General features: G+C 24.4%; 1 protein-coding gene across 1 annotated transcript; it reads right to left on the reverse strand.

Annotated features, from left to right (window-relative positions):
* Window positions 1-8698: 8698 nt before the first annotated feature.
* On the reverse strand, window positions 8699-11495 carry LOC118442174 (uncharacterized). Its single transcript, XM_035867464.2, has 4 exons — window positions 11365-11495; window positions 10779-11188; window positions 9894-10241; window positions 8699-8775 (listed from the first exon to the last, which is right to left on the reverse strand). The coding sequence occupies exons 2-4, from the start codon at window positions 11149-11151 to the stop codon at window positions 8699-8701; spliced, it is 798 nt and encodes a 265-aa protein (XP_035723357.2). The 5' UTR covers window positions 11152-11188; window positions 11365-11495.
* Window positions 11496-11797: the final 302 nt, after the last annotated feature.

Here is an 11797-nt window from a genome sequence, read left to right on the forward strand (position 1 = left end):
TATATATATATATATAATATGTATATATGTATACTTTTTTCTGGAGATGGCTTACTAAACGAAGACATATTTGAATTCGAAACGAAGAAATACATACAGAAAAATTATTAGAAGAAAAATTTGAAAATTTATAGATTACATTAAATGATAAATTAATTATAATATTAAATTAAAAGACGAATGGCATGGTACGATGTTATCATTTATTAATGAGCTAAGTCAGTAAGTAATTAGTATACCTATGTGTTTTACCATAAATTTCTAATTAATCTTTTCTTTGCTACTTTTGTTCTTTGACTTAACGATTAAAGTAGAAAGTAGAACTTCATTAATCTTCGTAAGCACAAGAAAGGTTTGTTAAAACATTATGTACCTACATAAATTGTAGTTTTTTCTTTTTACACTCACATGACTACTTTGTTTAATAATTGATTTCATTTTAAATGGCTTTGATATATTATGTAACAAGATGATATGTATGTGTGTATGCAAGTAGTTATAAGGATCCATTACGTGAAGGAATATTAATAAATTCAAACATATCTGAAAAAAGTTTTGTTCGAAAAGAAGAAAAAAAGAAGACGAAGGAACAAAAACTAAAGAGACATTGTGACACAATATAATGATTCACATTGGAAATTTTATATTTAATGAAATCTTGGAAAAATGGAAAAATTTACTGTCGTTTTTTCTTTTCCTTTTTTTCTTTTTTTTTTTTTACAAGCACAGATTCCACGTCATATTAATTACGTATTCCGAAATTGTCTGTTAGAAGATCAACTATGAGAAACGGGGAGAATTGAGAGGAAGGAGAAATGCACGTGACGCAAATTAACAAACATTGATCGTTATTCCATTGGTCGAAGGAAACTGAAATAAAGATATGATAGTTTGTAATGAAATATCTAATCGTTGTTTTTTGCATTTTTTCATTTCGCAATAAAAATGTTTATAGATAAATACGTATAATTATTAGTGATTGTTTATTTTATGAAATATGAAAAACAGTATGTCTGTATATGTGTGTGTGTGTGTGTGTGCATAAGTAATATTATAGATAATATAACTTAAATGTTTTTTACATTGGAAGTATCTCTCTTCATTAAAATCAGAAAATAAACAATTTGTTTATGTTTTTATATTGTGTTAAAATAATACCGAGATTATGTCTTTCCATTTAGAAAGGTCAACTTGTTGGAGTTATATGTTATTGATTTGGATTTAATTTCTCTATACATATTTTATATATATATATATATATATATATATATATAAAATATATATATATATATATATTATACTTTTAAATATATTGATACAAACATATATAGAATACGATGATAATTTTTCATTGAAACTTCCAATTGAACGACGTTATTATATATTTTATAATTAATTATATATTTCATAATCAATTGTATTTTCTTTTCTTTTTATTCTTCTTTACTTTCTTGACTAAACATTCATTTTATATTCAGTAAAATTGATTCATTTGTATAAGTCGAAAAGTAATGGTAAATAATCGTTATGGTAATTTCGTCTTTTATCTTTTTTAAATACAACTTTTTTTTCTTTCGAAGAAGAAATGACGAAATTAACTTTTAGTAATGTAATTATTTCATAATAATTTGTTAAAAAATAATATATATTCGGAAACGAAGCGAAATTTTTATCTCAACATTTCAGTAAGCGATTTTTTAAAGATAAAATAAAAAAAATAATACTACTTGATCATTTCAAAATTAGTTTTTTTTTTTTTTAGTGAATCATCAGTTTTTTCCCTTTTTTTTTGACTTTTATTACTTTTTCAGTTTCTTTTTTCTGAATCTTCCAGTATATATATTGGTTATAATGAAAGTGTGCTTTAAAAGTAAAAAAAAAAAAAAAGACAAAAAAAAAAGAAGGAATAAATATATAAAAAATTATTTTATTTCGTAATTAGTATGACAATGACCTAATTATATGGGATCTTGTATAGATAGGATCTGGAAAGAATAATAATCACATTTACTCTTTTCGTTATTTTATGGTATAAATTATTCACATTTTGAAAACGTAAAGTAATATGCTTTTTACTTGTTTCGTTGAAAGGTACATATTATTAATAATCGTGGATATGTGTTTAGATGAAATAAATATATTCACGTAATATATTAATATTTATTAACAAAAATTATCTTTTTCTTTTAATAAAAGAAATTTTTATTTTTCCTGAATATTTGAAATTATATTTTAATGACAATATTTTATAAATTTGATCGTCGAGAGATCTTTTCGGTTATAAAGAAATTAAAAAATTATCTAGGAATCTATAGAAAAATGTGGCCTCCATTTTTCTCTCTTTCTCTCTCTCTCTCTCTCTCTCTCTCTCTCTTTCTTTCTCTCTTTCCTCTTCTAGTTCAGTTTTTTTTTTTTTCTTTTTACTTTGTGCAATGATTTATATAACGGAATCTATTTAAAATTTTGGAAATAAAAGACGGCAATAAAATGTGACTACTGGGATGACGTCAGTTATCAAAAAGAAAACCAAGTGGAGAATGTAAAACCTGTATAAACCACTTTTGCGTGCTCCATAACCAGTTTTACGAGTTGCCGAAAAAATAAAAAAAATTAACGAAAAAATGTAAGTAGAAAGATTCACTGAATATTCTTGATCAAAGATCGTTGATCATATTTTTATCCAATTGACAGAAATTTATTATGATCGTAAGAAATCAACAATTGATAGATACTTGCATTAATGACAATAATGGTGAAAGAAGAAATTGGAATTTTTGTTACTTTTAGTTTTATAATATTCAATTATACGTCATTCAATAATATTTATATATTAGATTATCAAATGTGATTGCCAATTAATATCGCTTGCAAAATTATTACTATTTTATGAATATAAAAAATATTTATATTTTTGAATATCTCCTTAAAGCGTTCCATCATGATTTATTTTTCATTAAATGCATTTTTCTTTTTTTTCTATTTTTTTTTTTTTTTTTTTTTTTTATAACTACAAATTAAAATATATTAGGTGGACCGGAAAGTAATGTTGTTTCTGCGCATGTCGATATTTGATTGTGATTAAAAATAAAAACTTGTTAAAAATTTATTCGTTTGAATTTAATTTATGAAAGAGACATTACCTTACGGTCCACTTAATATAAATCAATGAATTTTCATTTAATCAAGATTTAATATTTGATCAATCTAATCACAAATGAAATGAACACGCCGGATAGATTTCTCTTTGTTTAATCGTGTCCGATTAAATTGCGTCCGGAAGAAATATTATTCCGTTATATATGCGAATGTTAAACAATTAATATTTTCTACGTATAAACGAAAAATCTTCCATAGTGGAAACTTTTATAGACACACACACACACACACATATAATGTTTGATCTGAAACTGTAAAAATCGATGATATGTTTTTACGTTTGTACGTTACGTTATAATCGATCAATTTTCTTTCCTTGTAGTTTTTATCTTTTCTTATATTTTTTTAAAAATTTTTCGTATTCAAGTTCAATTCTCGAATGAGGTCGTTCTGATAATAATTGGCACTATAGAATTTTATCATTTTGCGAAATACTATGTTACGGGGGGAAGGGGGAGGAGGGGAGAGAAAAATTATTAAACCTTACAATTATGTAAGTTATTTACGAGATTCTTTATTAAAGTAACTATGTATCGAACGATTATTGATCGATAAAAAATATATCCTAATTTCTTAATGATCGTATCGAGATCATTTATTAAATGTATACGTACATTAAAGATACGATTGGAATTGTCGGTGTAATGTAATATATGGATTAATAATTTATCTATAAGCTATAATTAATTTATATTTCTCTCAAGTTAAACGTAAACATGAGTTTGCAATAAAATAATAATGCTTTAATTTATACGTATTGCATGATATGATATTGGACCTTCTCTTCTCGTTCTTTTTCTTTCATTCTTTTTTTTTTTTTTTCTTTTTGTTACTTTCATTCCTTTTACGATTCTCTTCCGCATATTTATTCGATTTTATCAGTACATCATTCGATGTACATCATTATTTTTCAGATGAACATATACATAGGATGAAGGAAACATGATTTTAGATCCTTTTCTCGTTTTTTTTTTTCTTTCTTTTTTTGATATCTTCAATGATTCGGTATTGTTCATACACACTTTGACGTTCATGACGAAACAAATTTGCGTATTTCTTCTCTAGAAAAAAAAAAAAGAAAATTATCTAATACATAGTTTACATATTTCTTTTTAATTTTTTTATCACGCGTGTGATAAAATTGTTATATAAAGTGCATTTGAATTCGTAAACTACTACGATTCAAATACAACACTTGGATATTAATGAGTAATAGAAAGTATTCATCATATATTTCTATAAACTGTGTTTGATATTCTCTTTATTGCTTTATTATTCTTAGCTTTTATGAGAGAAACAGGAATTAAAAGAAAAAAAAAAAGAAAAAAAAAATAAAAAGAAGAAAAAAAGTAGAATAAAGAAGTTAGTAAACGACGTATTAAATTAGTACGAAAAAAAGTTTTATCTACTTTGGTTTATGCATATTTGCATATTAGAAATATATTATGTTAATTTGGAATGGCAAATAGCTATCTATTATGTCAATATAACAATTAAAATATATAATATAATATAGCATCATATTTATTTCGAGAAGTTCCGAACTAATTAGTAAAAATTCTTGATATCAGTTTAGACCTGTCGATTATCGTTATCGATATGTAGAAAAATTTGCATTATATATTTATGTAAATTTATGAAAATTGAAAAAAGGAATAAAATTGGATGATATATGAAAAGAATCATTTTAGCATTGTCATGATTTTTGAAACGAATTAATTTAGACGAAGAATAAATTCTATATATGAGACGGTGCTTTTTGAAGGTAAGAGAAATCCATTTCGTGAACAAATAGTTAAAGTTTATTTTTATTACAAATTAATATATGTTTTCTACCAATAAAATAAAATGGAGTTGCCCCACTTTCAAAACCAACGTTTTATATATATATATATATATATATATATATATATATATAATTCGTCAGCACGACATTTTTTACAATGTGGAATAGAATTTGAAATTTCTTTCTCTTCTCCGTTTATTATTTGTTTTATTTATTGATTATTATTTTTTTTAATATTTCCATTTTTCGATTTTTTCCTTTTCTTTTCTTTATTTTTCGTATTTTTTATTTTTTATTTTTTATTTTATTTTATTTTTTTTTCTTTGGAGAAAGATCATAATCGTTCCCATGTAATCAATTATCATAACGAATAAATTAATGAAATTCAATATTTACATTTAATAACCAATGATAATATCACCGGTGAAAAATCCAACGATGAATGCGAGTAGATCGTTCTGTTTAGAAAATAGCACATTTCATCGTTGAAACTTTTTTGATTTAGCTTCTCCATTTGATTACGATTGAAAAAGTTTGCTAAATCCGGCAAGATAATTTAAATTTTACAAAAATAATATTCATTATTTTTTCCTTTCTTATTTACTTATATCTTTTCTTTCTTTTATTTATTTATTTATTTTTTTTTTTTTTTGCAATTTTATCATATCTATGATGATTATTGTGCATGAGATTAATGTAAACGCATTATACATGAGACAATGATTAAAAATCATCAGGTATTTGTATGATATTTATTCAATGAATATTATTATTATTATTATTATTATTTTATTTTATTTTTTTTTCTTCTTTGGAACAAAGAACTTCATAAAAATATTTGTGATGTAAATAATACAGAAAATGAAGTTTGGTCTTAAAAAAGAAAAAAAAAAAAAAAAAAAAAACAAGAAAAATAGAGAGCAATTTTTTTTCTTTTTACACGATTTCTATATAATATTATTTTTAATGATATTTATATAAACAAGATGTTTATATAAATACGTTTCAATTATTGAATGATAATACAACGATTTTCTTGTTCAATATTATGAACCATTCAGAGAACCATTCATTTTTTTTTCCTACCTTTTTTCCGTTAATACGTAAACATAATTGCAGATCTTGAAGTATCAATATACGAAAGAGTAAATAAATAATATTTTTTATGTGATGAAAGGAAAAAAAGAGAAAAATTCTAGAACAACTTCGTATATCAAATGATATGGACGTATGTTAATTTTTAATGATTATATAAAGTATTATATATATATATATATATATATATATATATATATATATATATATATATATATATATATTAGGTTGGAAACTATGAAACGGGCGTTTTTTGTTTAGTCTGTGTTCAGCTGCGACTGAGAGATATAGATTGTAACATGCGCTCGATATTTTAATTTATAAAGCTTAAATATATACTTCTTACTCATTTTGTAAAATTTTTTCGTATTTGTATATCATTTTTATTTTATTTTTATCCTAAACCGGATGGAAACAAAACGCGATTTACATCTATTCTTCTTGTACGAGTTTAAATTAAATCATACCGCAGCTTCAAGCTTCAAGAAATATTAATCAGGCATGCGGAGATGGATCCACCAATGAAAAACATGCTCGATATTGATTCTAAAAATTTCGTTCTGGCAATTTGAGTATCGTCAATGAGCCTCTAGGAAGATCACCGACCCATATTGTTAACGAGGAATTAAGGACGACTGTGGAATCCGATCTACACACAACTAGTCGAACACTTGGGTTTAAACTAGTTCCTAGTTTAGATCCAGTCATTCAGCTGTGTTAAAACATTTGCGTGGAATAAATAAAGTCAAAAAATTGGACTCATATGTGCCGCATGAATTGACGCAACTGCAGATGATCGATCGCAAAAACAAGTGCGCTTCTTTGTTGCTTCGCAATACACGATTACCATTTTTACACCAAATCATCACTTGTGATGAAAAGTGGATTTTGTATGATAATCGAAAACGATCAAGCCAATGGATAGATAAGAGTACACCCCCAGGACACACCTCCGAAATCGAAATTTCATCAAAAAAAAATTATGGTTACCATATGGTGAAATGTCCAAGGAGTGATCCATTATTCCTTTCTACAAGCAGATGAAACTATAACAGCGATGTCATATTGTCGTGAAATTGATGTCATGCATGAGAAACATATGAAAAAACAACCAGCATTGCACAATTGGCACGGCGCAATATTATTGCATGATAACGCACGACCACATAAAGCTTCCATTACCGTCGACAAATTAATTTCTCTACAATATGAAATTTTATCACATTCTCCATATTCACCCGATATTTCACTGACCGATTATTACCTTTTTCGTAATTATGAATTATTTTTAAGAGAAAAAAAAATACAATAACCAAAATGATATTATAAAAAACTTTGAATTATCTATTAACTTTAAAAATAAAGATTTTTTTTATCAAAAAGGCATATATGATTTGCCCAATCGTTGGCAAAAAGTCGTAGATGCCAATGGAAATTATTTCAATTGAATATAATAAATAATGTGAAAAATTGCGCTTTTCGTTTTTTATTTTCATTCAACGCCCGTTTTATAGTTTCCAACCTAATATATATATATATATATATATATATATATATATATATATATATTAAATTATATTATATAATGATTATATAAAATTTCATTGTCACACTAACGAGAGGGAGGGAGAGGGAGGGAGGGAGGGGGGAGAGAGAGATAGAGAGGAAGAATAAGTTTGAAATATAATAAAATATAATATAAATTATGTTAAGATATATAAGTACTTACGAAATGGTATACTTTTGAAGGGAAACATGATGAATATTCTTATGTATTCTCGATTAGTAAAATCACAAGATTGAGATGAATAATTTTTCTGAAATCATTTGAATGTTAGGACTAAATGACTGCAGTTTTGATGACATGCAGCTTAGAGTATTAATATTCTGATTTTAGAATTAAATATATTAGAAGTGAATTTTTTTCAATGTTATGATACGATAAATATAATGTTATTAATATGATAGATTTGATACGAAACTGAAGAGTGATAGGAGAAATTAATGATCTTTACTTTATCTATTTTATATAGATTAGATATTTTGTCTATTTATTGTAGATTATATTATATTAACTACTTTAAAATAACTAATATTTTATCAAAAAGCTTATTTTCCATAAAATATTAATCATTTTAATATTTTGTTATCAACAGTTTATTTTGGTTTCTTTAACCATGTATATATATATATATATATATATATTATATATATGTTTATATATAATTGCTATTTTCAATATTTCATAATTAGATATTTGAACATTTATCAACATTTATATTGTCTAACGTTTAATCATCTTGATTCTTGATTCATTTTATTTTACATATATTTGTTTATAATCGATTTATTAATTGCTACTTGCATTGTCCATCCTGCATGTGTGCTTTCTAAATTAATATAATAATTACATAATAAATATGAAAGGAGAAACAATTAGTCAATGAAAATAATAATAGAAATGTGAATTTATAATTATCTTACGAGTTCTTTTTAATTTCGATCTTGAAGTTTCTTTCTTTCTTTTTTTTTTTTTTTCAAGTTCAATTTTCATGACGATATTTTTATTACTGCATTTTCGATCTTCCCCCCCCCCTTTTTTTTTTATTTATTTTTCTTTTTTTCTCTTTTCTTTTTTTTTGTCGTTAGACGAAATCTGATTTATCCCTTGGACGAATTTTGGACACGTTGACGATTTTCTTCAATTTTCTTTTTATCTTCTACGGTTAATGCTAATCCTAAAAAAGTGCAAATATTCTTAATAAAGAAAATAACATAAACGCACACATACATACATATAATACATGGATTATGATAAGAAAATAAGGATAAGTTAAATAACTGAACGAATTATTTTGTTGTATAAAAACTGGTTATCCTAGAAAATTATAAAAAATTGTGCATCCGATATAATAATCGCAAATGAATCATTTAACCGGTTTTGTATATTTGTATTAATGAAGATCGACCTATTTAAATAATCTTAATTCGCATTTCAATTCAACGTTGGCGTTTTTAAACATTAGTAATACTTGTAGAATCTATATATACAACGGATATAGTTAGATTAAAAATTTTTCTCTTTATTATTGAACGGAAAAATTTGTTCGGCAAAATAATATCAAAAGATTCCGTTGATAATGTAAATAAGATTAAAAAAAAAAAAAAAAAAAAAAAAAAGAAATCGTCCATTAATAGAAATATTTTTCTTTCAAATATTATCGTCGAGAATTGAAATAAAATAAAATTCTTTAAGAAAGATCTAATATTATTTCAAGAATATAATTATAATTACTTCTCGACGTGAAATAAAATTATACTGAAACGAATGAAATCCAAAGATACCACATTGCCTTTTTACGTAGAGCTTGATTTGACGTAATCGAGTTTAATACGTATTAAATTGCAATTCTATTAGAAAAAGTTTAGTATGAGCTTTGATGAAATAAAGGAGATCTAATTAAATAAATTTATTTTGAATGAATTTATGAGAAAAAAAGAGAGAGAGAGAAAAAAAAAAGAAAAAACAAATTACACGATGAGTCAAAAATTTCTCGATAATCTCTATAATCGATTATTATTTTTCGAGACATTTTAAGATTGCAAATTAGGCTTACAATTTTACGAGATAATTTTAGAATTTAATCTAAAGATTGTTCTAAAAAATGTTTCGAAAAAAGTAATTAAAATCACATAAGAACTTTTTAATCTATCCTGTATTTAAATGAAATATTTATGTCGAGTGAATTTGTACGAGGGAGTAAGGGGAGGGGGGGGGGAAGGGAGAAAAAAAAGAAAAAGAAAAACAAATTTATGATGCTATTAGATAAAAAAAATTACTCTTGTTTTCTTTAACCTTTGAGACAAATTTCACTATCGTATGAACATATACTCTCGCATTCGCTATCTTCAGATTCAGATTCGATTTTTTTCTGATATCTTTTGCACCAGAATTTATCTTTCTTCTTGATTTTTTTTCGTTTCTTCTCTGTACTCTGTTCATTGTCTTTCTTTTTCTTTTCTGTAATTTTCTCGTTTGCCGTTTCCTCTTTCGTTTCATTGCTCTCTTCATTAGCTGTTGCAGCAGAATTTTCTTGTAACTTTGTTTCTTCTTTACGGTCGATCGTCTTTTCCTCTTCAGAAATTTTTTTCTTTCGCTTTCTTTTTTTCCTTCTTTTAAGATACTTTTGCTCGGTTTTCTTTTCTGCAATACAAATTATTTAACAGTTAGTAACATTGATATAAAGAGATATATTGTAATATTTAATTGTTAAGGAAATTTTATTAATATCGAGGAAAGTCTTTAGACCAAAACAAAAGTTTCTAAAATAATCAATGACTTTTTTTTTTTTTCGAGATCTTACTAAATAATTTTAATAAATGTTAAACTTAATCCCTGAAAAATCTAGGAAATCTTATTGGAAATTATTATTTTTTTTTTTTTTTTCATAAAAATTAATAGGATCAGAGATATATATCGTTTGAAATGAGACACTCGGTATATATTATTAAGTGTATATATATATATATATATATGTATAGAAATTAATGATCAATGACAGTGCTAGTGATTGATTGCTTTTGCTTTCGACATTTAATCGTTATTATAATGATATTTTGATTTGGTGGATTAATCGATAATATTTATTGTTAAAAGATAATATCATAGAATTTATTTCTATATATTAATCAAAAAATTTATATAACTAATCAAAATATGAATAATTAATACGAATCTTACTTTCTCGTTGCGCAATTTCTTTCGAAGCTACCAAATCGATTTCTGGTAATGATTCGATAAAGCAATGTATGTGTCGAGGATATAAAAATTGATGTCTAACTTCTAATGAGGGTTTAATTTTTTTTAATAATAAATCAATTGAAGAAATTGGCTTTGGTTTAAATATCCCTTTTTCTTCTCGTCCTTTTCCTTTCCCATTTTTTTTACATTTACGATAACGAATTTTGATAATAGTCTTTGCCTTCTTTTCTTCCTCGATACAATCTGTTGTCACTTTTTTAGATTTTCTTTTTATCTTCTTTTTCATATCCTTTAAATGTTTTTGTTCTTTTTTCCATTCTTTATATTTTTCACAAGTTCTGTCGCTTAACATGATTCTTTTTGTGATTGTTAATTGTTAATAATGTTTTCTGAAAAAAAAACAAATTTCATCATAACTTATTATATATATATATATATATATATATATATATATATATATATATATATATATATATTGATTGATTGATTGATTTAATAATTAATTGTTATTATAGTACATTAAACTTGATTGAAATATAACGTAATAAATTTTTTAATTAATTACCTTCGTAATTATTGTTTATCCAATTTTAATACATTTTGTTTTGTTTTCTTTTTTTCTAATCCTGCTATCATTTTGAATTGGCTAATAAATGTTTTTTTTTCTTCTGATTATTGGATAATTAAGTCCATTAAGTTCATTTTTGGATAATTTAAATGTTACATTATGTCAAAATTTTGTAAAATTTTATCTTAGAATTTTGATTGCTAAAGTTAGAATTAAAAGATTTTTAATTCAATAAATTTTACATGTCGAAATGATGAATGATGCATGCAAATAAATGAAGAGATCAATGTATCGATTAACATATATCGTTACCTTGAAAAAGTCAAAATTCACTATGACGTTATAATAATTTCGTAATGTCAAATGTCTAAATTTCAAGTATTCAAAAATGTAATAATGTAATAAAATCGAATTATACAATACATTTTTA

The sequence above is a fragment of the Vespa mandarinia genome, chromosome 16, assembly GCF_050613455.1.
Source record: "Vespa mandarinia isolate Hongniang chromosome 16, ASM5061345v1, whole genome shotgun sequence".
NCBI classification, from domain to species: Eukaryota; Metazoa; Arthropoda; class Insecta; order Hymenoptera; family Vespidae; genus Vespa; species Vespa mandarinia.